Source organism: Schistocerca nitens, chromosome 2, assembly GCF_023898315.1.
Source record: "Schistocerca nitens isolate TAMUIC-IGC-003100 chromosome 2, iqSchNite1.1, whole genome shotgun sequence".
In the NCBI taxonomy this organism is placed as follows: domain Eukaryota; kingdom Metazoa; phylum Arthropoda; class Insecta; order Orthoptera; family Acrididae; genus Schistocerca; species Schistocerca nitens.
In genome coordinates, this window is record NC_064615.1 from 415,761,435 (window position 1) to 415,788,824 (window position 27,390).

The following is a 27,390-nucleotide window of genomic DNA, read 5'->3' on the forward strand; positions in this document are numbered from 1 at the left end:
GATTTTCCATCTTATGTGAGCAGTCACCTTAGCTGCTTTGGATATCTGTGTATAACCCATGGCCAGACTCAAACTCACATATGTCACCATTGCTGCATCACAACGTGTGCTCTCACACACATTATGTAGTTCTTGTACAGGGGAGTACATTTTAATTGAACGTTGCTACCTGGTATCAGTGGATAAATACGATCTCGCAGTGCCTGTGTTGTGAAGAAGAACAATGCAATGCTTCTTTGCCTGTAGTTGCCACAGTGCCTGTTCCTTTGGATGTGTGTGCATGTCTGATGGAATATTTCATTGTTCTTTTAAACATCACAGACACTGCAATATCATATTTATTTGCCAACACCTGGCAGTGACTTTCAATTAAAATGCCCTTTGTGTACAGGAATTATATAATGTGTGTAAGAGTACAGGTTGTGTTCAGGAATGATGACATGGGTCTTGCCATGGGTCTTGCACAGACAGCCAAAGTGGATAAGGCAACTGCTTGTGTAAAGTGGGAAATGCAGATTTGAGTCCCGGTCCGGCACAAATTTTCGTTGTTGCCATTTCCTCATACAGCTGATGGTTGTTTCTATTTGCAACTGCAAATACATTTCATGTTTTTATCATGTAGCTATCATGGCATTTTTTTAGTACTGAACCTATTTCTTTTAATAACTCTATTCAGGTGTCATGTCTCACATCAAGGTATTTGAACTGCAAATCACAAGGATGCTGATTACTTAATGTTATAGCTAGGGTGATAATTTTACATGTTGTGAACATGACGTTTTAATATATGATGAGAAATTAGTGTGTCACTGTGACATTAAATGTTAACTTCTGTAAAGTCATAATACTTTCAAGGCATGAATAAGGATTCATAGATTAATCCAGGACTTTGCAGTGGTTTAGAACTGTTTGGCAACATTGCCATACTGATTGTAGGCAGGGCAGCAGGAAATAAAGCATTATAAGTCACATAATTTGCTTTATTTTAAAATAGTAGGACAAATGAGGAAGTATTTCTGCTGCAGAATTGTGTTTTACATCATTAGTTTTTCTGTAGATGTAGAAAATCTTGAGTACATTCATACCAATTTTTGCCTGTGTTATAGTAGAATATTTATTTATTTATTTTAGGTTCCTGTGGACCCATTTGAAGACACTGACCTCACAGAACCCAAACATGGTGCTGTAGATGTGAGCTGGAAAAGCGTGAAAGAATATTTCCTGAAAGTGCTGTGGGGTAGTGGAGAAATACCGTCTCGATCAGCAAATTTGTTGCATGTTTTGGGATCTGTGACAGTAAGTTAATTTTATCAATTTGTGATAATTTGACCAACTTCATATCTTGCATTTGACATCACTTTACCTTTTTATAAATATGCACAAGAGTTAAGTAAGGCCATTGGCTAAAAGTAATAAGGAACTGTTCTATTAAAATTTTTGTATTTAATACAAATTTTGAAAATAAATGCCTACAAAATAAAACCCATTGGGCATAATGCATCTATCAAAACATCTGACTCCCAATTGGAAAATATTTCAAAACTTGTCCAAAACTGTGGTTGTACAGTGCTTGCAGTGTTAGTCCATGAAAACTATTTACTTGAACATATATTTTAATTTCTTGAACTTTTTCAAAGCAGCTTTCCATTAGCTCATTTGTTTCCTGTTTTCTGAGTCATATGTATAACACCATGGTTCATTGTAATAAGGGATTATCAACATACCAGGTGAATTGATGAGTGTTCTTTTAGTTACAGGTACACCCTTTAATAGTTGAGGCTCTGGTCATGAGAGTTTTGTTTTAGTTCAGGACATTCACTCTGTTTGTTTATTTGCAACTCTTCAGAAAAGTTTATTATTTTGATTTGTGACACAATCTTGAATGGATGGCTCTGTGTTCATCAGAGCATTAAGTCTTATGTTTAATCATAACTATATGAGTGGTTGGCACACTGTTCATCTTTGAGTGTTTGGTGATGAGGAATTGTGTATAAAGAACTAAAATAAATGTGGAAATTCATCATGACAATGATGCATGATGTTACGAGCTTGACTAATCACAATTTTGTACAAACTCATTTTACTTTCAAATCATCATTTGAAGTTCCTTTGTATGACTACAAGAAATCATAATAATTACTAAACATTATTTTGTGTACTATGATTATTACATGGCCTCATATTGGATCCTTTCGACATCTTTGTCTGTTTCATGTACAGGTTATATAGTCATAAATTATTTATCCATCTCCCAAGTGAATTAAAGGTGATAACAGACTTTAAGAATAAATTTGAACACAAATAGAAATAATTTTGCATGACAACTTATTCATTTTTGAAACTAGTTACATTTCGTGACTTTACGAGATATTGAAAATGTGATTGATTGCATAATAAGTCTGGTCAGACTGACTGGAGATAACAGTAATGTGTGCGTGAGGTGTGCCTGCTTGTGTGAATGTGTATGTGTTTTTCTTTTTTTTCTGAAGAAGGCTTTGGTCAAAAGCTCAGTGTGTAACAGTCTTTTCATTGTGCCTATCTGCAAATCAGTTTATCATAATTACGATGAGTAGCAATCTATCCTTTTCAGAAGTGTTGATATTTCAACCTGGATTTTTAATTGTTTGATTAATATGAGCAAGTCTCAGCCATCATTGACCACTTTAATTAGAGAAAGTTTGATAATACTTGGCATGTTTCAATGCTCATCATCACGAATTCTCCAAAGTGTTTACAACTGATTTCCTTGATGACTAATATGTTTTGACGATATTTACAGAATGAACAGAGAAAATTTATTCCCCAAGGGGCAGCAAATGGAAACATGCAGGAAGACAAAAATTGCTAGCTTTTTAAATCAAGGCCTCCTGTTTCTGACAGGGAAAGAGAAAAATGGAGACTAATAATGGTTAAAACTGCACAGAAGTCTCTGTTGAAGGGAGACATAGCCAAACGAATGAGAGTGGAAAGTGTATTTTTGCTAATGGATGCAATTTGAAAACCTGATAATGTGGAAGTCGAAGAGAAGATAGTAATCAAGACAGACATAGTTGGAACTGTCACTACCAAGCCACTAGATAGGCTTGATAGAGAAGCAGAAAAGAAATTAACAAGTTTTAAAAAGGTATAGCACACACATGAAAAAAACGATTATCGTGTTACAGTGTGTATACTGCAAGAGAGTAATGAGTGGCAGTCACTCTTCCATGTGAACTAATTTGCATACATAGTTAACCAATGAGGCCCAACAGTGTGTGTGTGTGTGTGTGTGTGTGTGTGTGTGTGTGTGTGTGTGTGCGGGGAGGGGGACTCTGAATGACAAGACACAGAGTTACTGAGGTCCAGCCAGAAGTGGTTTGATCCCCACAGTAACATCCGAAAGAAGTATAGGAAATCATAGTACAACTACAACTTAAAACTTTATTTCTAAATCTGTTTTGTCGTGGGAATCAAACCAAATTTTATTTTTAAACCTTTAGCGAACTAGCTGTGTGCCTCTTATTTAAATATTTATATGAAAATGTTGGGCAAGTGTTAGCATCAGCAATAAAATATCACCATCAGTCAGGTTTGTGTAAGAAAGAAAGAGGCAGTTTTCATAGAATTGTAAATGCTGATTTTTGCACTATTCAGGGAGAATTTATCAGATGAAAAATGGGAAGAAGTCTACAAAGGTCACACAGTATATGATAAATTTTGTTCTCTTGTTAAAATGGTCTTACATCACTATGAATCTTGCATACTCCACCACCAAACAGCAGTTTTGTCATATCGTGTGTTAGAAAAATCCCAAAAATCATTAGGTAGTGTTTCTGGCTGCAATGGTACTTAAACCAAATTTAAAATCTTGTGTCGACTTGACTGCGCCACCCTTGTGCTATCTTTGTAACTAGTCAATAAATCATTATGCATTTCTTGAGACTAAAGAACAGACTAGTACTGCTCATTTATAAAAGTGTAATAAGCAACAGACTTCTAATTTGGAGTCATCTACCACTCTCCTTGCATTCTCAAATTTTTTGAGACAGTAGCATATGGCAGTTCTAATTTTCTGAGAATAATCTTCTAACCATAGCTTAGCTTGCCTCCTTTAAAGGATTCTGTATTGAGAACACAATATATAATCTCATAAATTTAGTTCTGGTAGAACCAAACAGAAATTACTCTGTTGGCATTTTCTGTGCTCTTACTGAAGTCTTTGATTATGTGTTGTAACCGGGTGTAACCGCGACCGTATCGGTCACGGGGTGGCCGAGAAAGCGCAGCGGGACCAAATAGAGAGTGGCCTGCGAACAAACAAACGAACAGAAAGGATGGACACGAAACAATGACAGACGATGGAGAGAGACCTTACGACGACAACACGCAAGAAGCAACGGAGTGACAGAGTCAACCAAACTAATCCAAGAAGTTCACTAGTAATGAAAACAAAGAACAGTAAATACGTGGTCTGTTGTCGAGACGATGTGTCGAGACTCGCGCAACGATTAGACTCGCTGGCTGAGCGAGAGGCAGGTGCTTAAATACTTTATCGGGGGCGCCGCTATTGGCTGTTGGAACCACATGTTCCACAGTGACACCTTCACACTAAATGCGGGCCAAGATGCGTGTGCTGCCACAGCTTACGGCGCAATAGTGCAGAGACCTCTATGGGTCTTCAACGTCCATGATGTCTGGTGGGGACTCAAATTCTGTGGCACACAGTACCAGATTATGTATATCAAAAAAATAGAGGGTCACATTAGAAAATGATATGATGGAAATAAGAAGAAAGGAGAGGGAAAGACAAAAGGATGTGGGTTTTAAGGGAGAGGGTAAGGAGTCATTCCAATCCCGGGAGCGGAAAGACTTACCTTACGGGGAAAAAAGGACAGGTATACACTCGCGCGCACACACACACACACACACACACACACACACACATATCCATCCGCACATACACAGACACAAGCAGACATTTGTAAAGGCAAAGAGTTTGGGCAGAGGTGTCAGTCGAGGTGGAAGTACAGAGGCAAAGATGTTGTTGAAAGACAGGTGAGGTATGAGCGGCGGCAACTTGAAATTAGTGGAGGTTGAGGCCTGGCAGATAACGAGAAGAGAGGATATACTGAAGGGCAAGTTCCCATCTCCGGAGCTCTGACAGGTTGGTGTTAGTGGGAAGTATTCAGATAACCTGGACTGTGTAACACTGTGCCAAGATGTACTGGCCGTGCACCAAGGCATGTTTAGCCACAGGGTGATCCTCATTAACAACAAACACTGTCTGCCTGTGTCCATTCATGCGAATGGACAGTTTGTTGCTGGTCATTCCCACATAGAAAGCTTCACAGTGTAGGCAGGTCAGTTGGTAAATCACGTGGGTGCTTTCACACGTGGCTCTGCCTTTGATCGTGTACACCTTCCGGGTTACAGGACTGGAGTAGGTGGTGGTGGGAGGGTGCATTGGACAGGTTTTACACCGTGGGCGGTTACAAGGGTAGGAGCCAGAGGGTAGGGAAGGTGGTTTGGGGATTTCATAGTGATGAACTAAGAGGTTACGAAGTTTAGGTGGACGGCTGAAAGACACTCTTGGTGGAGTGGGGAGGATTTCATGAAGGATGGATCTCATTTCAGGGCAGGATTTGAGGAAGTCGTATCCCTGCTGGAGAGCCACATTCAGAGTCTGATCCAGTCCCGGAAAGTATCCTGTCACAAGTGGGGCACTTTTGTGGTTCTTCTGTGGGAGGTTCTGGGATTGAGGGGATGAGGAGGTGGCTCTGTTTATTTGCTTCTGTACCAGGTCGGGAGGGTAGTTGCGGGATGCGAAAGCTGTTTTCAGGTTGTTGGTGTAATGGTTCAGGGATTCCGGACTGGAGCAGATTCGTTTGCCACGAAGACCTAGGCTGTAGGGAAGGGACCATTTGATGTGGAATGGGTGGCAGCTGTCATAATGGAGGTACTGTTGCTTGTTGGTGGGTTTGATGTGGACGGACGTGTGAAGCTGGCCATTGGACAGATGGAGGTCAACATCAAGAAAAGTGGCATGGGATTTGGAGTAGGGCCAGGTGAATCTGATGGAACCAGAGGAGTTGAGGTTGGAGGAGAAATTCTGGAGTTCTTCTTCACTGTTAGTCCAGATCATGAAGATGTCATCAATAAATCTGTACCAAACTTTGGGTTGGCAGGCCTGGGTAACCAAGAAGGCTTCCTCTAAGCGACCCATGAATAGGTTGGCATACGAGGGGGCCATCCTGGTACCCATGGCTGTTCCCTTTAATTGTTGGTATGTCTGGCCTTCAAAAGTGAAGAAGTTGTGGGTCAGGATGAAGCTGGCTAAGGTAATGAGGAAAGAGGTTTTAGGTGGGTGGCAGGTGATCAGTGTGAAAGGAAGTTCTCCATCGCAGTGAGGCCCTGGACGTGTGGAATATTTGTGTATAAGGAAGTGGCATCAATGGTTACAAGGATGGTTTCCAGGGGTAACAGATTGGGTAAGGATTACAGGCGTTCGAGAAAGTGGTTGGTGTCTTTGATGAAGGATGGGAGACTGCATGTAATGGGTTGACGGTGTTGATTTACGTAGGCAGAGATATGTTCTGTGGGGGTTTGGTAACCAGCTACAGTGGGGCGGCCGGGATGATTGGGTTTGTGAATTTTAGGAAGAAGGTAGAAGGTAGGGCCTTCAGATCATGGATAGCTTGGGCTTCAGCAGTGGTGATGTTGGGAGTAGGATTAAGGTTTTTTAAGGAGGATTGAGAAGCAAGGCTGGAAGTCAGAAATTCCTGGAAGGTTTGGAGAGGGTGATTTTGAGGAAGAGGAGGTGGGTCCCGCTGTGACGGAGGACGGAACTGTTCCAGGCAGGGTTCAATTTGGATATTGTCTTGGGGAGTTGGAGCATTACGAGTACGATTAGGATCATTTTTCTTCATGGCAAAGTGATATTTCCAGCAGAGAGTATGAGTGTAGGACAGTACATCTTTGACGAGGGCTGTTTGGTTGAAACTGGGAGTGGAGCTGAAGGTGAGCCCTTTGGATAGGACAGAGGTTTCGGATTGGGAGAGAGTTTTGGAAGAAAGGTTAACTACTGAATTAGGGTGTTGTGGTTCCAGATTGTGTTGATTGGAATTTTGAGGTTTTGGAGGGAGTGGAGCTGGAAGTGGGAGATTGAGTAGATGGGAGAGACTGGGTTTGTGTGCAATGAGAGGAGGTTGAGGTTTGCTGGAAAGGTTGTGAAGGGTGAGTGAGTTGCCTTTCCAGAGGTGGGAAACCAGGAGATTGGATGTTTTTTGAGGTGGAGGGTGGCATGCTGTTCTAATTTGCGGTTGGCCTGTAGGAGGATGCTCTGAACAGCCGGTGTGGATGTGGGCGAGGAAAGATTGAGGACTTTTATTAAGGATAGGAGTTGACGGGTGTGTTCATTGGCTGAGTTGATGTGTAGGTGAAGGATTAGGTGGGTGAGGGCAATGGATTGTTCAGTTTGGAACTGGTATAGGGACTGATGGAAAGAAGGGTTGCAGCCAGAGATGGGAACTTTAAGTGTGATGCCTTTGGGGGTAATGCCAAATGTCAGACAAGCCTGAGAAAATAAAATATGGGAGCGTAATCTGGCTAAGGCGAAGGCATGTTTGCGGAGGGAATGTAAATAAATCTTAATGGAGTCGTTGTGGGGGTGTTGTGAGGGTGACATGGTATTAGAAGGTGGAAAGTGTAACATGAGGCAGAAATGAAAATGAAAATAAAAATGAAAATAAAAATATATGGGGAGAGATAAAGGTGAACTAGAAAGCAACTGGAGATCTGGTGTGAAAAAATGGTGAAAAAGTGTTGGTTAAAGCTGGGCTGTGTTGATCCTGTGGTGAACTTGGGTTGGTAGACAACGATGTGCATAAAGGTTATGTGGTTGTGTTGCCGCCAAAACACGTTAAAGGGTGGAGAAATTCGGGAAAATTTTGAAAAAACTACGTGTAAATGTATTAAAAGGAGTGGTTTTGTGGTGGCAGATTATGAGAATGAGGCTAACAATTGTCTGACGAAGAAATAATTACGTTAAAACCTGTGGGAAGCGGCTAAAAATGATCAATGATGTGGGAAAAACGGAAATGGAAATAAAGCGAAAGTTATTAGAACTAGCCGAAATGGTTGTTTAATAGGTGAAAGGAACTGTTTGTGAACTAGAAACGGTGGATTTTATAGCAGCGGTAGTGTTGAAAGCGGAAAAAAATTTTTTTTTGTTATGGTTTGGAAGTGCGTTATGTATTATTGAGTATACATAGGCGGGATAAAATTGTATAGTAGATTACGGTAAAAAGGAGAAGGTGAATACAAAGTGAACCTACTGGCAAAAACAGAAAGAGAAAATAAGACGACAGAAAAGATTTCGAAATGCAACAGTGAGAATAACAAACGTAATTGTTGGGTCCAAATTAATGATATGAATATAATAGAGGGAAACATTCCACATGGGAAAAATATATCTAAAAACAAAGATGATGTGACTTACCATACGAAAGCGCTGGCAGGTCGATAGACACACAAACAAACACAAACATACACACACAATTCAAGCTTTCGCAACCAACGGTTGCTTCATCAGGAAAGAGGGAAGGAGAGGGAAAGACGAAAGGATGTGGGTTTTAAGGGAGAGGGTAAGGAGTCATTCCAATCCCGGGAGCGGAAAGACTTACCTTAGGGGGAAAAAAGGACAGGTATACACTCGCACACACACACATATCCATCCGCACATACACAGACACAAGCAGACATTTGTAAAGGCAAAGAGTTTGGGCAGAGATGTCAGTCGAGGTGGAAGTACAGAGGCAAAGATGTTGTTGAAAGACAGGTGAGGTATGAGCGGCGGCAACTTGAAATTAGCGGAGGTTGAGGCCTGGCGGATAACGAGAAGAGAGGATATACTGAAGGGCAAGTTCCCATCTCCGGAGCTCTGACAGGTTGGTGTTAGTGGGAAGTATCCAGATAACCCGGACGGTGTAACACTGTGCCAAGATGTGCTGGCCGTGCACCAAGGCATGTTTAGCCACAGGGTGATCCTCATTAACAACAAACACTGTCTGCCTGTGTCCATTCATGAGAATGGACAGTTTGTTGCTGGTCATTCCCACATAGAAAGCTTCACAGTGTAGGCAGGTCAGTTGGTAAATCACGTGGGTGCTTTCACACGTGGCTCTGCCTTTGATCGTGTACACCTTCCAGGTTACAGGACTGGAGTAGGTGGTGGTGGGAGGGTGCATTGGACAGGTTTTACACCGTGGGCGGTTACAAGGGTAGGAGCCAGAGGGTAGGGAAGGTGGTTTGGGGATTTCATAGTGATGAACTAAGAGGTTACGCAGGTTAGGTGGATGGCGGAAAGACACTCTTGGTGGAGTGGGGAGGATTTCATGAAGGATGGATCTCATTTCAGGGCAGGATTTGAGGAAGTCGTATCCCTGCTGGAGAGCCACATTCAGAGTCTGATCCAGTCCCGGAAAGTATCCTGTCACAAGTGGGGCACTTTTGTGGTTCTTCTGTGGGAGGTTCTGGGATTGAGGGGATGAGGAAGTGGCTCTGTTCATTTGCTTCTGTACCAGGTCGGGAGGGTAGTTGCGGGATGCGAAAGCTGTTTTCAGGTTGTTGATGTGATGGTTCAGGGATTCCGGACTGGAGCAGATTCGTTTGCCACGAAGACCTAGGCTGTAGGGAAGGGACCATTTGATGTGGAATGGGTGGCAGCTGTCATAATGGAGGTACTGTTGCTTGTTGGTGGGTTTGATGTGGACGGACGTGTGATGCTGGCCATTGGATAGATGGAGGTCAATGTCAAGAAAAGTGGCATGGGATTTGGAGTAGGACCAGGTGAATCTGATGGAACCAAAGGAGTTGAGGTTGGAGAGGAAATTCTGGAATTCTTCTTCAGTGTTAGTCCAGATCATGGAGATGTCATGAATAAATCTGTACCAAACTTTGGGTTGGCAGGCCTGGGTAACCAAGAAGGCTTCCTCTAAGCGACCCATGAATAGGTTGGCGTACGAGGGGGCCATCCTGGTACCCATGGCTGTTCCCTTTAATTGTTGGTATGTCTGGCCTTTAAAAGTGAAGAAGTTGTGGGTCAGGATGAAGCTGGCTAAGGTAATGAGGAAAGAGGTTTTAACTAAATATACATTCATGTTCCAAGATTCAGCATAACAAATTTTAAGTGAATAATTACTTGAATTATGTTATGTATTATGTATTGATAAATTTCAGTGCCATTCTGGAAGTACAAAAATAAAATATTAAGAAAAGATGAAGAGATAATATTACATGAATGAAAATACTTTGTAAGTCTACTTTGTAACGGAACTATGTAAAGCACAAAAGAAAATGTATAAATTAACTGGTCACAAATGTATATAAAGGATTACGAGTGTTAAATGTCCATATGTACAGTATATACAATTACATATTTTGTTCAGAGATAAATTCAGAAGATGACCGTTTTCGCTTGGCTTGATGTTTAGACACATACTCGGGAACATCCCGTATGACAGTCCAGCAGTAATCTGCTAAAATAGTAGGGCTCCACTTCCCGGCATACCTCTTCTCAAATGTGGCAGTGTTTTGATGAAATCACTCCCCATGTTCATCACTTACTGCACCACAGTCTTTGGGGAAGAAGTCAGTGTGACTATGTAAGAAGTGAATTTTCAACATGTTGCAACCAAATTTTTCATACGATGACAACATGTTGTCTACAATCTCCTTGTAATTTAGTCCTCAGTTGTTCCCTGAGAGCTGCAAACATACTGTCTTAAAACATTCCCATGCATGCTTATCACCACCTTGTATGATTGCATCAAAAGTATGGTTTCCAAAAAGCTTTAAAATCTTTGGGCCTACAAAAATGCCCTCCTTTACTTTGGCATCACTTAAGTAAGGGAATTTCTGCCTTAAGTACTTAAACGCATCAACGTCTTTGTTAATTCCCTTAACAAAGTTTTTCATGAGACCCAACTTGATGTGCTAGGGTGGGAGCAGAATCTTTTTAGGGTCTACTAGAGCTTCACTCTTAATGTTCTTTATACCTGCTTGAAGAGATTTTCTGGTGGGCCATTTATGTTTACTGCAATGAGATCTATGAACTTGGCTATCCCATTCACAGAGAAAGCAGCAATATTTAGTATACCCTAACTTCATACCTAATAGCAGTGCAACCACTTTCAAGTCACTACAAATGTGCCATTGCGAGTAATTATACTTTAGGGCTTGTAGTAAGATTTTCATATTTTGGTATGACTCTTTCATATGCACACTATGCCCAACTGGACTAGAAGGAAGCTCGTTACCAATATCTAAAAGCACTACTTTTAAGATCAACTTTGACAAATCAATAGACGGTCTCCACTCATCAGGGTTGTAATTAATTCTGAGAGCCTTCATTAGACCATTTATGTCTACACATGCCACAAGACTATCTTGCATGTTAAAAAAAGGAGTTAACTGTTGCTCTCGTCTGTGGTAGAATGAAACATTTACATTGCTTTCCAGAAAACTGCACTGCTGCAATCTTGATGCTAATATGTCAGCCTTAGCTTCTGAGAGCACCAAATCTCTAATGAGATCACTTAACTCATTTTGAGGCAATTTTTGTGCATCATCAGTTGATGATATATTTGGAAGAAACTCCGGATCTTGTGATGTACCGGTACATGGTTCACGCCAGATCATGGGCACTACAAAGGGCATTGAATGTCCTTTCCCATGCATCCAGTTCCTGAGGTTGCTGGCACAAGTGTTGCAGATCACAGGTGGAGCCCAGGGTTTATCCTGATCACCTATTTTGCACCCAAAATAACAACTGTAAGCTTTTTCAATCAATGGAGTTATTTGCTCTTTTTTTTCCCCTAAGCAAATGTCACTTCTTCACATTCATAGCAAAATGTGTCAGCACTGTTAACACAAACTCGTGGCATTTTTGTTCACTTCAGTAGCAGTCAACTTGAACAACTGGTTAATCTGGAAACAAATGTGCAAAAATTATTATAAGGGGCATTCAAAAAGAAATGAGCCGGAGGCATAATTTCAGAAACCATTACCTGTATATTAGAAGTACTGACCCTGGGTGTTGAGAAACTTGTCCCACTGTGACACAAGGCGGTGAATGGCTGTCCCATAAAATTCCCGGGGCTATGATGTTCCACGCTTACAGCTGGATGTCGTCGTCCGAGGTGAATCGTTTGCCCCCTCAGAGCCTTTCTAAGGGGACCAAAAACTGCGTAATCACAGGGAGAGAGGTCCGGACTGTATGGAGGGTGGCCGTTAACCTCCCATATGAGTTTCTGCAGGAGTGCCACAACTGTGTTGGCCATATGAGGCTTTGCATTGTCGTGGAGCAGAATGACCCCACGGGTGAGATTGCCTGGTCATTTTGATTTGACCACTTGGTGAAGGGTGGTCAAAGTTTGCAAGTAACACTGGGCTTTCATTGTTGTCCCTGTGATTATGTCTTTTTTGGTCCTCTTAAAAAGGCTCTGAGTGGCAAATGATTCAGCTTGGATGATGATGTCCAGCTGTACATGCGGAACTGGTTAACATTGCAGACCCGGGAATTTTGTGAGGCAGCCATTCACCACCTTGTGTCACAGTGGGACAAATGTCTCAACAACCAGGGTCAGTATTTCTAACATACAGGTATTGGTTTCTGTAATTATGCCTCTGGCTCATTTCTTTTCGAATGCCCCTTACACATGCATTAATAAAGTCACTGAAGTTGAAGAGGAGGGAGACGAAAAGATCACTGAAATTGGTATCAAAACGTTTATATCTAAAATATTGCACACAATTAACACCGGGGACAGTAATATAATCCATTGTTACTAGTTTTTGTCACTGACAAACATTATAATATTTGATTCTAAATTTAACACAAAAATCCGTATATAATTAACTCACCATAATAAAACAGTGTAAAATGAAAACTAGAGCTAATTTTGAATTGTCTTTGTGATATTCATAATCAGCACATTAGAATTGATAGGAATTGGCTATTTCCATTCAATTTACATTTTCATGGCTGCACAGTGTTATCAGTGTTAGTAAATTGGCACTAGTCATAAATTGTTATCAATATACTTTACCTAGGTAGTCAGCAGTTACTGTGTCTGTCTGTTAATGTGTAACTTGACTAATTCCACATCACCGAAGGCCCTACTGCACAGTAGGATTTACAGAAGAAGATGTGTGAATGAATGAGCATCTGTAATGGAAGTTGCTAGAAAGTAATTCTAATTATACTTTTTGCTTTTTACACCTCTTTACACTGTGTACTGAAGGCTTTTTGATTAGTTTTACTCTCAGCAAATGCAAAAAGTAGTTCAGTTTTTGATTGCAGGCATTGTGCTGTGTTGACAAGAAGGGGATATTGTCATGGCCCAATCCTACAGCAGAGAAGGTATTTTTTCTTCGAAATACTTCCCGTCCTACAAAATCTTTGAGGTTAGTTTTTTTAAAATTTTGTTTTCGCTCACTTTCTTGTGCTACTATTTTCTTTATATTATATTATATTAATGTTAGCTGTGATTGCACTTCCCTATTTGCAGTGCCTTTCTGAATTTCTCTAAAGAGCTAGAGATTGTTTGCAGTGAATATGCTAAATTTTTCACCACATTAATTGTTTGGCAATAACATACGACGAGAGAAAGATTGAGTATATGCCATGTGAATGTTCACCATGAAATATACTTTGGTGTTATTTATCTGCATTATTAATAGTTATGTATATTATGAAACATACATTTCCATAAGATAAAATAATAAAAAAGGAGCAGATTTTGCATAACTGAGCGAGTTGTTGCAGTGGAAAGACCTGGGATGTACAGTTAGGAGACCTTGGACTTGCATTGGAAATCACGTAAATCAAATGCCAGAATGGTCCTCCTGAAAAGGAGTCCAAGCTTCTCCCCTGCCTAATGAGATCGTTGATTACGAGACAATAAATTCTAATGTTCCTTCTTTCTTTACATGTCAGGTATGTTAAAAGTGAGATCAATGGATACAAAAATGCATGCCAACATGGCAACGCCTGACTCAGACTCTTGACTGAAGACTCTTGACTGCACAGCCCCAGCCACTGGGATGAAGATCACAACTGACGCTGCATCTCCAGCCACCCTGCTGATAGCCCTTGCAATGGGGCTGGCCTGTGCAGGTATCACAAGCATTTTGTCCCGACACCAAAACCTGCGGATAACTCTGCTCTTGGCATCCAAATGCCAATGACTGCCAAGATTAGGCGTGCCCATTGGCTCCGCTCTATCCCAGCACAAGTTCGTTCATGGTACCTGTTGTGCCATGCCATTCCTCATAGACATTGGTTCCAAGTAGTTTATCATCCCACAGCCGCTCATATGGAATGCTTACACCACTTCAACCATTTTCCTGATGGCAGCAAATAATTCCACCATCGCTACATATGGCATTCATCAACGTGGCCTCAAATTCAGCCTGCAACAGGACCCGCCCTGGATCTTCACTGTCTCTGACGTCACTGATTTCATTATCAGAGCAAACTTCATTGGACACTACCACCTGCTGCCTGATGTTGGCCAGCACCTCATTGATGGCGACATGGGAGATCAACAAAGTGCACCACTCATTTCGCTGTTCTCTTCAATGTGAAACAGATAGTGTGTTCTGGTCCGTATGCTGACCTCCTGGCACAATTCCCTGATCTCACACATGCATCCTGCATGCCTTGGGAGGCCCGCCTTTCAACTGTTCACTACATCGATACCAGCACCTGACCACCCGTCTTCTGCCGACCATGCCTCCTGGCACTTCATAAACTGAAGATTGCCAATGCCAGGTTTGTCGAGCTCATCACTGCTGGTGTACTGTATCCTACGAAGAGCCTGTATGTGTCTGCCCTTCATCTCACCAAGGACGAAGAGGATCCTGGCATCCATACGAGGATTACTGGAAAAAAACACCTGCACTATCCCTGACCCATACCCAGTGCTGCTCCTATGTAGCTTCAATGACAGGCTGGCTGGGGCTACAATCTTCAGCATGATCGACTGTGCCAAGCTATGGAGGACACAAATGGAGGACAGCTTCTTGACCACCAAGTGCGACTTAGCATGTGCCACCCTGCTCGCCCAACCCCACCTCAGCGTTCCCCTTGTCGTCATGGCCAGTGCCAGCCAGACAGCCATTGGCGCTGTCCTGCAGCAGCACCTGGGCAACACTGGCAGCTGCTCACTTTCTTTTCCAGAAAGCTCTCTCCCCCCTCAACAGTGCTGGAGCGTATACGAAAGAGAGCTCCTCACCATATACAAGGCTGCCAAATACTTCTGGCTGTCAGTCGAGGCCCGTCACTTTTCATGGTTGCCACTGACCACAAACTGATAAGAGTTGCCCTTATCAAAGACATTGATCAGTGCTCCCCATGTCAATTCCGGCAGCTGTTGTTCATCTTAAAATTTGCAACCAATATACATCACATTGCTTGAACTGACAATGTTGTTAGCGACTGTCTTAGCTGCACCTGTGCCATTCTTTTGTCACTCGAGTACAAGACAGTTAACTCCATCCAGGAGAATGACCCAAAACGTAACTGACTCTCTCAGAATACTACCTCGGGCGTCCACCTTCAATGCACGCTGGCTCCTGGCTCCGACAGCAGTATCTGGTGTGACGTATCCACCAGCTCACCGCGCCCCTTCGTATCTGCTGCCTTCTGCATGGCCACATTCAACGGATTACTGGTGCACTCTGGCATGTGCTTGTCCACTGCTCTAGTGATGGAGTGTTATGTGTGGCCAGATATTCAGAAGGACTGCAGGACCTGGTCCCGCACCTGCCTCACCTGTCAGCACGCCAGTGTCAGCTGTCACGTATAAGCCCCCTTCACAGCTTTCCCAGATATCAGGAATCGTTCATGTGGACTTCATCGGCCTCGTACCTTCATCTGACAGCTGCTGCTATCTTCTTACAGGACAGGTTCATCCGCTGCCCTGAGGCATTGCCAACATCCAAAATTACTGCCGCCACAATAGCAGCCGCCTTTGTCTCTATGTGGATTGCCCATTTCGGCAGCCCAAGCCAACACAGATGCTCAGGATGCTCATGTCCGTGCTTCTCTACCCTTTTCGCAGCATACGACTGACTCAGCAGTTCCCCTCCACCAGCATCAACTGCTGGGTATGCCCCCAACACCGCTTCATAGCCTCTAACACCTGCAGACCAGCATTGTTTCATGTACACCCATCCTAACACTGGAGGCTCTGGTGATGCTCACTGTACCTGATGCATGTGCTTTCAATTGTAAAATGTGACCACCTTGTCAACACCACCTTGCAAAGCTGCTGCACCCTGACCTCCACAGTTCCTTGCTGGCAACTGTGGTCTGCCCACATCTGTGTGCGCAGCACTGAACATGGGCTGACACCATGCTGACGCAGCACCCCAACCCACATGCCACTGCACACTGTCATGCAGCAGACTGACAGTAGTGGCAGCTAGCTGCCCCGCCCTCCACATGCCCGACCCCTTGACATGCAGTGCCTGCCCCTTCTGCAGAGCTGACAGCCGCAACCTCAATGCCACTGCCCCTAACCTCATCACTGGCACAACACAACCCTTTACCAGTATCAGCCTTTGCTGCTGCCACCACATTCAACACCACAGTTCCTCTCTCGCGGAAGGGAGGGGGTGAGGGGGACTGTGTGGTGGCCTTTTGCCAATTGCGTGGTGGTCTTTAGCTGCACAGTTGTCTTAGCAGTTCCCTATGCTCCCAACTCACTACAGCCATCTGCTAAGACAGTGAGTGTCACCCCTCACGCAGTACTTCCGTTCACAGCTGTCGATCTAGCTGTGTGACAGGACACTTCACTGCTACGGTCACTGCCTACCGGTATGGAACAGTAGCTGCCCCTACTGAGGCTTCCATCAACTGAGCTTCACCAGTCTGTCCATGTAACACCAACTTTGGTTGCTGCCCCAAGCTTGCATCATGGGTAACTGGCCACTTGGCGACACATCTGATGCTGGTGCTTTCATGACACTGCAAGGCTCCCATCCATGCTGTCTTTACACCTGGCACATGTGTCTTAGTGTATGTATCATAAGTGTGTGTACCATGCAGTGAACACTGGGATGAGGCAACGATTTCTCTAACTCCGCTGTTCTACTGCACCTCGCCCAACTAGTGCATTCACATCTCAAGTGGGTGACTGATTTACATTTTAAACATGGAGCTTTTGTGTTGCTCCAGCCTGACCAATATGTGTGTGTAGCTTTGTGTGTTACATAGTCGAATAAAGTAAGGGACATTCCTACAGCAATGATGAGGTGACAAAATAAAATGTACTCTTGTAGTACAGGAAGGAGAGCATGTCCATGAATATGCCATATTTAATGTTTTCCCACTCCGAAATTTCTGTTTTCCCTGTTGTACCATTATTAACGTATGTGTCTGTTTTATTGGTAAGACATGGTTCTATTCAAGCAAAGGAACACCTTTTACGCCATACTTTTTAAGTTTCCCTTGTATACTTCCATGCTCTACACAATCAAAGGCATTGGCAGGATTGCAGAAAATGACAGTACGACAACTTTCTTTGTGAAGTCTCGCAGCTTTGTCAGGCAAAAAACTACATTCTTTCCCACAACTATTTTTCCTTTTTGGGGGAAGATATTCAAGCAGATCTGTGGCACGGCCATGGACACCTGCATGGCATCCTCCTAAGTCAACTTGCTTTTTGGTCATCTAGAGGAAACTTTCCTAGCAGCCCATGAACCCTATTCTATGGTCTGGTTCATGATTATTAATGATATCTTGGTGATCTTAATACGCGGCCACAACATTTTCATTCCTGCATGACCTTGATATCATCTCTCCCATCCACTTCATCTAGAACACCTCAGCCCAGCATGCCATGTTTGTGGAAATTGACCTTCCATCAGCCATAACCCTTCGTTGGTGAAGCACCAATAGATTATCAAGTTTAGCTTTTCTACTTGTGTTCACAGTTTAATGCTTAAATTCATTGCATATTTTTGTATTTTAGAGGTATAATACCGTGTTTAGGTACAGTAATGGATACAGTCATGAAGTTTGTAGTGCAGTAGGCATTTGTTTGTTTGTTTTGGATGGCAAGTAGCTGTTGATCACAGCCAATCAACCATCACCCTTCATTGGTGAAGCACCAGGAGGCCAGCAAGTCACATATTTAGCTTTTCTGTTTGTGTTAACATTTTGATTGTTAAATTATTTGAGAGTTTTTGTGTGCTTGCTATGTTTAATTCTTAAATTCATTGCTTATTCTTGTATTTCAGAGGTATAGTGTCACGTTTTAGTAATGGTAGTGTGTATTTTTTATGCAATCTGTAGTGCGGTAGTCATTTGTTTTCTATTACCGTAACTGTTGGCCACAGCTCATTAAGCTGCCAGCCTCCTTTGGTGAAAAAGCAGGAGACAAGCTAGTCACATATTTACCTTTTTCTGTTTTTCTCATAGTTAAATTCTCAAGTTGGTGGTAGTACCACGGATAGGGTGTATGCATGCTGTGTGCGGATGCAGGAGGAGCTGGCCATAATTCACAGACAGCTGAAGATGCATACGGCCTTGGTCAGCCATTTGCTGGCTGCTGCCTCGGGGTGTTGTGGCACCAGAGGAACTGGTGCGTCACATGAGACAACTCGGGTGTCACTTGTTTCGTCCCTGGGTTCCGCTGTCAAGACACCTTCCAGCATACCCAACATTGGGGATTGACACTTACTGCAGGGTGAGTGGAGGGCTGTTACACGGACCTGTTGCTTGAGTCAGAGTGTCAATGTAGAGGCTGGTCGCCTGGCCTCGCCCGTTCACCCTGTGAGTGGACAGATGGCCTTCCCTTCAGCAGAGTCTGGGCAAGCATACGGGGGGGGGGGGGGGGGGGGTTCACTAATTATTAGGATTAGGAGCTCCAACGTTAGGTACGTTATGGAGCTCCTAAAGCAATTAGTATCTGGGGCCAGAAAGAATTCCATGTGCACTTAACATGTCTGTGGGTAAGACTCATCCAAGATGTGGAGGGGGCCCTGCCTATGGCTATCTGGGGTGCAGGGTGCAGTAGTCTGCAAGTTTTTGCTCATGTCGGTACTAGTGATGCCTGTCACTTGGGTTCTGAGGGCACCTGTCAGAAGTGGTGAAGGCTGCTGGCTTCACTCGTGGGGTGTAAGTAGAGCTCACAATTTGCAGCTTTGTACACAGAGTTGATCGGGGCCCTTTGGTTTGGAACTGAGTGAAGGGTCTCAACCAGAGAACCCGTTGATTCTTTGCTGGTTGTGGCTGTAGATTTGTCAACCTGCATTATGGGGTGGAGAGGGGTAGGACTCCTCTTGATAGGTCAGCAGTGCACTATACAGAGGAAGCAGCTACTTAAATAGTGGATTACTTGTGAAGTGTGCATGGGGATTTTTTTAGGCTCGGTGGTAGTTTCAGGTCCTCTGACAAATGCTCAGTAGTCAGTATGCAGAGAGCAACATCAGATCCATACAATGTAGAGACACTTTGATTGTCAAAATTTTAACAGTAAGTTGTAAAAGTATTTGTATCAGATTTCCTGAACTTCTTGCCCTCCAGGAAAGTTGTCATGGTGAAATTATTCTCGGAAGCGAGAGCTGGCTGAAACCCGAAGTAGAAAGCTCTGAAATATTTAGCGAGGCATGGAACGCACATCAAAAAGACAGATTAGATACCATGTTAAGGGAAAGGGAGTGTTCATTGCTGTCTACAAAATATTGTGTCCATCGAGGCTGAAATGAGCCTGACTGTTAAGTGGACAGAAGTAGCAGGCCTTGGTGAACTCAAGTTACTTGTCAGATGTTTTTACTGGCTACCAGATTTAGCCATAACAGTTATAGAATCATTCAAGGAGGGTCAATCTTTAGTAGTGTGGAAATACTCATATCATGCAGTATTAGTTGGAGACGACTTTAATCTGCTGAGTGTAGACTGACATGCCAATGGATTCACTGCAGATGGTACAGGCAGTCTTCTGAAATACTTTTGAACATATTTTCTGAAAACTGCCTTGAACAACTAGTTAGACAATCCACACACAATGGAATTATTTTAAAACTGGCAGCTACAAAGAAGTCTGACCTTATTGGCAGTGTCAGGATAGAGACCAGGATTAGTGATCATGATGTCATTATAGTGACAATGGTTACTAAAGTTAATAAATGCATGTGTTTATGCTAGAAAAAGTAGATAAGCAGTTGCTAGCATCCCACTTGGACAATTAATGAACATCATATAGTTCTGATACAACAGATGTAGAGGAATTACGGAGAAAGTTTAAACTGAATGTAAATCATGCTCTGGGGATGTATGTGACACGTAAGTGGATTAAGGTTTGAAAGGACCCTCTGTGGTTTAGTAACCAGTTTGGAAAATGCTGAGCAAACAGAGATCACTGCACTATCAGTTCAAAAAGGAATGTGTACATTTTGACAGATAAAAGATAGTAGAAATTGTTGCATCCATAAGAAGATCAATCCACAAAGCATCTGATGACTTCCACCAACATACTTTGACAAAAGATTTTGTTGAAAAATTGAGATAGTTCTCGTCATATGTAAAATCACTAAGTGGACTGAAGACTTCTGTCCAGTCACTCATTGACCAGTCTAGGGCGGCAATAGAAGACAGTAAAAGGGAAGCTGGAGTTTTAAATTTCAGATTTAAGAAATCATTCATGCGGGGGGATCATACAAACATAATGTTGTCTGACTGTTGTACAGCCTCCAGCATGGAGAACATGTAGTTAGGCATATGTGGCGTAGAGGAGAAACTGAAAAAGTTGAAAACAAATAAGTCACCAGGTCCACATGGAATCCCAATTCAGTTTTACACATAGTATTCTGCAACATTAGCCCCTTACTTAGCTTGCATTTGTCGTGAATCTCTCACCCAGTGCAAAGTCCCAAGTGACTGGAAAAAAGTGCAGATAACTTCCATATATAAGAAACGGACTTGCATAATTACAGACCAATATTCTTAACTTTGGTTTACTGCAGAATTCTTGAACACATTCTGAAGTCAAATGTAATAAATTTGTTTGTGGCAGGAAAGCTTCTGTTCACAAGTCAACACAGGTTTAGAAAGCATCGCTCATGCATAATTCAGCTTGCCATTTTCCCACACAATATGCTACAAATCAACAGGCAGATTCCTAGATTTCCGGGAAGCATTTGAAACAGTGACCCTCTAAGACTATTGATGAAGGTCCAGGCATATGGTTTAGGTCTGCAGATACGTTAGTGGCTCGAAGACTTTTAAAGCAATAGAATCAGTGTGTTGTCCTTGATGGCAAGCATACATGACCAGGGAAGTGTGTGATAGGAGTGCTCTTATTCTTTGTATGCATAAATGATCTGACAGACAAGGTGAGCAGCAATTTACGGATGTTTGCTGATTTCACTAAGATGTAGGGAAGGTGTCATCGTGGAGTGACTGTAGGAGTGTACAAGATGACTTAGTCAGGATTTCTAGTTGGTGTGATGACTGGCAGCTTGCTCTAAATATAGAAAAATGCAAGTTAATGCATATGAGTATGAAAAACAATCCTATAATGTTTGAATACAGCATTAGCAGAGTGCTGCATGACATTATCACATCTATTAAATATCTAGGTATAATGTTGCAAAGTGATATGAAATGGAATGACCACATCAGGTTGATAGTAGGGAAGATGAACACTCAGCTTCATTTTATCGAGCAACTTTCCAAAGATGTGATAAGATGTGAGAAATTGGAGCTGACATGGAGGCTTTTAGTCAGTTGTTTTTCCATCCCTCTACATGTGAGTGGAACAGGAAAGGAGATGATTAGTAGTGGTATGTGTCCCTCTCTGCCATGCACTGCATAGTAGCTTGCAGAGTAGGTTCGTGGGTATAGATGTATCTCTTTGATGGCTGCATAAAAATCTCTCTATAGAGATTACTAACCATCAAAAGTACTTCCCTTTTGATACTGTCACCCCTTTGACACTATAAAATCACTCCCATGCAACCTAGCCATCCATGGATGCTGCGTTATTAAAGCCTTCACAGACAGGAATCACCACGCAAACCTAGTTTGCAAACAGATTTCCTATACCGTATCTGCAAAAGTATCAACCTGGGGTGCAACAACTTAACCATACTTTTTGTCAGGGCTTTAACTACTGTTCATTCCACTCCCAAAGGAATGTCGTACATGCAACACTTCCTCCTCCCATTCTCCCTTCCTAAAGTCATATTTCACAATCATCCGATTTACAAAATACCCTTGTCCATCCTTGTGCATCCTTATGTTGCACCTACTTCCGGCCCCTTGTAATGGGGCCGTACTTCTGTGGAAGGGCAAGATACAAGACCTGCCTTAAGCATCCACCCAGCACATCCTATTCCAGCCCCATCATGGCATATTGTATCCTGTCAGAAGTACCACCACCTCCAAAAGCAGTCACATCATTTACCAGCTCTGCTGTAAATTTTTTCACAGCCTGTGTATGAATATGACACCTACCACTGACCACCAGAATGAATAGGCACCACCAAACTGTGGCCAAGAACAGAGTTGGCCACCCACTGTTTGAAAACACTGCCGATCGCATAATATTCAACTTCATTGGCTGCTTAACACCACCTTGTCATCTGGGTTCCTCCAATATCAGCTTTTCTGAATTACATAAATGGGGATTGTCCTTACAACACGTTTGGACCTGACATCATCGCCTAAATCTCTGATGGTCCCTGTCCCTTACGGAGCTTCACCCCTGTTGTGCTCTGCACTTCACTCACTCTGCACTTACAGCATCCTTACCGTAGTCTCCCTCTTCTGATGTTCTCTCTCCCCATCAAAATATACTCCTCCACATCATTATGTGCCGCACGCAACTTTCCCTCCTTGTACCAGAGTGAACTCAGCAGTGCCACATTGTTATGCTGTGTGATTGCTACCTCTCTCTCTCTATCTGCATGCCAAGCTTGACTCCAACCCACTGTCTTGTTCCCCGGCCACCTTTCTGCCTTTGTGTCTCCACCCAATACAAACTCTTATCCCAGTCAAACTGCAGTGCTGCTCCAATGTAATTGACTAGGACAATGTAGCCATGCAGCTATACATGTATGTTTGTTTATTCTCCTAGCTGTGCAGGGAGATTTGACTGAAAGCTTAGCATCGTTCTCAGTTTTGTTTTTGTACCAATCAGTTACTCAACACTTCTTGTATTTGTAGTAAGATATTTACATCAATGAAAAATCCACAATGACAATACACACACACACACACACACACACACACACACACACTGCAACCTGATTGGTTTGAGGACCAAACTTAAGTGGGGCAGTCAGTACTGAAATTCATGAGGCTTGAGGGGATGAGAGCATTTATGAAAGACTGTTCTGGTGTGCAATATTTAGTTGCATCCAGGTTCAAGGTTGGAGACTGCTAAGAGATTTTTTGAGTAGAAGAAAAAAGAGCAGGGGATGTAGGATACAGATTAAAATGATACAAAAAAGAAGGAAAAAACATAAGAGAGAAATTTACAATGTATAAACTGGGGTTTATGGAAAGTTATGGGAATTATGAGACTGGTGTAGGGATAAGAAGGGGGAGTGGGAGCGAGGAGGCACAGAGGTGGAAGATAGGGGCTAGTAGTGATGAACATGAAAGGTAGATGAACACTAAAGGTACTGTAGGGATGAAGTATCTCTTTCGCTAGATTTCACAGCTATGTAATTGAGGGAAACTGGTGTTAGAGCTGAGGATTCAGATAATATGAGTTATGAAGTAGCCATTCAATGTGACCACAGTATGTTAGGCAGCATGCTCCACTATAGGGTGGTCTAGTTTTCCCTTGGCCTCAGTTTCATGGTGTCCATTTATCCATTGGATGAACTGTTCGTAATCATGTCCACATAGAACACTGTGCAGTGCTTACACAGGTGGCTCAGCCTTTGGTAGGATAGGATAGTGACAAGGATTAACTGATCTATAGATCTGATACTACAATGGAACAGGAGAGGGTGAGGGACAAAAAAGGATATTAGGTATGTGGAGTTGGTGGGAATATTCCACTTTCGGAGTGGTGACAAGGATAGCTGTTTCTATTGTGGATGTTATTGACTGATGGAGGAGATGCTACTCTGTGGCTGGTTGATACATGTGTGAGAAGTCTTAGTTAATCATGGAGATATGATATGGGGAGCAGTTTTTAGAAAAGGTTGGGAGGATATTTTCTGCTGATGAAGGTCTTTCCAAGATCTTTAATATTCTGCGAGAGAGACTACCTGTCACTCCATTTGTAGTGCCCATGGTTGACCAGGCTGTTGAGGGACATTTGGGTACAGAATTGGTGGCAGCAATAGAGCTTGTTCAGCTAGATTTTCTCAGTAATTATGAAATTTTAATTACTTTGTGTACATTAATTTTGTTATTGGTCGCCGGCCAGAGTGGCCGAGTGGTTCTAGGCGCTACAGTCTGGTACCGCGTGACCGCTACGGTCGTAGGTTCGAATCCTGCGTCGGGCATGTATGTGTGTGATGTCCTTAGGTTAGTTAGGTTTAAGTAGTTCTAAGTTCTAGGGGACTGATGACCACAGCAGTTAAGAAGTCCCATAGTGCTCAGAGCCATTGGTAACAGTTGAATGGGTTTACTATGTAAAACATTTCTAGGAATGATGAGACAGAACCTTACTCATTCTGTGTATAAAATTGTTAGTTTCCCTAATTTTTGAGTATATTGTTTGCCCGCATCTCGTGGTCGTGCGGTAGCGTTCTCGCTTCCCACGCCCGGGTTCCCGGGTTCGATTCCCGGCGGGGTCAGGGATTTTCTCTGCCTCGTGATGGCTGGGTGTTGTGTGCTGTCCTTAGGTTAGTTAGGTTTAAGTAGTTCTAAGTTCTAGGGGACTTATGACCACAGCAGTTGAGTCCCATAGTGCTCAGAGCCATTTTGAGTATATTGTTTGTATTTTTGGTTCCATCAAATCATGCTTAAGCACTCATTTCTCACTATTAGTAAGCCTTATTTTATTTGTGTAATGGTGTGATCTAAATGCTGCTTGAGATAAACTTTCACCACTCTAGCCCTCCTTATTTCGTACTGTCTCCCCGTCTGTGTTACTTTCTGTCCATTAGTTTAGCGAAAACCTACTATACACACACACACACACACACACACACACACACACACACACACACGAATTTCATGCCATGTGTTTTAAGAAAGTATCCAAAATTAATGTTCTTTTCTTCTATTGTGTGTTTTTCAGTCATGAGAGTGTAGCGACTGGACAAGGAGAACAGAAGCAACAAATTGTGAACCAGGATTCTGCTGAAGAAGAAAAACTTTCAAAGTCTAGTCAGTTAAAACATGGTAAGCGAACCTCTGATATTCCTACCATGTTTTCCATTGTTACTTACTTTAGTGGCATACCACATGAATAGGTATGTGCAATGGAAATGTATTAATAATTTCTTGACTAATTGGAAAAATTGATTGGAAACAATAGTTGAAAGAAATTTGAAGGTAATTTATGAATCTGTGCACAATCCTTGGTGAACTTTAACTGATATCAATTGACCTTTAATATCAATACATTCAAAGTCAATAAAAATAATTTGCATTATGTACTGCTTCACATTAATTTCATTTTATTTAGTCTTGACTGTGACGATGTCAATGCAGGACTGCTCCTCCATATACTGCATAAATTCTTCTTGTCTGCACCGAACCTCTTGACGCAGGATCTTGATGGTGAATGAAGTGATGAACAGAAGGGAGTTGATGTCTTAACCGTCTAAATAAATGTTCCTATTTTTAATAACCTTTTATAATGCTTTTAATGAAACATTAAAATACACATTTTTAACAATGCTGGAAGACAGATCCTAGCATACGTCCATGCACTACCACTTTCTGAAACGAAACAAAAAGGTGAAGATACATGAATTAATAAATTGAAGAGCGTATTTCTTACTTTGTTTCATACAGATATTAAACAGTGTATGAAAACATTGTCCTTGCCACAAAACATCTCATTAATTTACCTTTGGCAGTGTTTATAAGTCATTCAGTTTACATATAGCTTGTATATAAGAAAAGTATAAAAAGAAACAAGATTCAATACAATTGCACCCCCCTCCCTTTTCACACTGTGCACTGACATCATATGGAGATGCACATTTATAGTGATTCGAGAATTTCTGTGTAAATTCTAGAACCACTCACCCTTCTGCCATCTCGAGCACACGATATTCTAGATACGAGTGTGGGATGGTAAAATCCTACCTACTGCAAGTCACATGTTTGTGTGTGCAGGTTTAAAATCAGTCGTGGGAAGAACGTAGACGTGGCGATCAAATGGCACCGACAAGTACCTGTTGGGCAATCCATAGATGTGTTAGTGAGTGTGTATGGAAGAACCATGGAATCCATATGCAACTTTGTGCTTATTGTGTCACTGACTATTGTTATGTGAAACAAGAACAGTTGAAAAAGTACTCCTATGGACTCTTGACTCAGCCTTGTTAGAGGCAAGACGTTTTTCCAATCTCCTTTTCTGAAAGTCATGGTATCTAAGCAGACTTTCTTTTGAATGTAAATCAGTTTGTTTCTAACATACGACTGTACGAGAGCCTTACTGAAGTTACATATTATGTTGAAAGTGAGAATTTTTATTGTACTGGAAAGTCAAATACATCATTGATTGACGAAACGTAAAGTTTGTAAGGCTAATTATTTCACTAGTAGAAAGAGGCTTGAAAGTTCCTGTACCTAGTGTTATTCGATGGAGAAGAAGTCAAGAGAGTTTCCAGCAGCCAGCTATCCAGTAAAGAAGAGTGGCTGCAAACCCCAAGTAAGTCATCTCGTGAAGAAGTGGAATCTGGTTTGCGGAAATAAATCAGTATAACCCAGACCCACACTCACACTTTAAGTCATCAAAACGATAGAACGGGGCGACCTGTGTGAAAGGACCGAAAAAACAGGAATTTTCAGTCAAAAACGAGAAAAGCTGCTGTTATGTGTTTCCATAGCAACCAAACATAATATGACAAGGGATTTACTCTGAGACATTGGAATATGTTCATGTATCTAATGGAGCAAAATTTGAATGAAAAATGGCGAAGACATGAAAAATTCACAACGATAAAACAGCAAAGAAGATTTCGATGTATTTGTCTAAGAAGAAATATGCATAGAACATTTCAACCAAGAAGATCCAGTGTGGGGAGTACACAGCTCTCACACATGTCGTGGGGACGTAGACGTGGAAACCAACATACATCTGAAGCCGCCGGAACCAACGGCTGTTCACTGGTGCTGACATGCCTCCACATCCGTTCACCTATGCTACGAGAATTCTATGCCATGTGAGGGTGAAACAAAACTTCATTACTTTAGTACGA

At 42.3% G+C, this 27,390-nt stretch overlaps 1 protein-coding gene across 17 annotated transcripts in view; it reads left to right on the top strand.

Annotated features, from left to right (window-relative positions):
- Window positions 1–27,390, top strand: part of LOC126236282 (transmembrane protein 94) — a 538,855-nt gene that overhangs the window by 139,194 nt on the left and 372,271 nt on the right. For all 17 annotated transcript variants that reach the window (XM_049945449.1, XM_049945454.1, XM_049945456.1 and 14 more), the window contains exons 8-10: window positions 1,132–1,296; window positions 13,340–13,443; window positions 25,254–25,357. In XM_049945449.1, coding sequence (XP_049801406.1) covers window positions 1,132–1,296; window positions 13,340–13,443; window positions 25,254–25,357 — 373 coding nt within the window. The remainder of the gene's footprint in view (window positions 1–1,131; window positions 1,297–13,339; window positions 13,444–25,253; window positions 25,358–27,390) is intronic.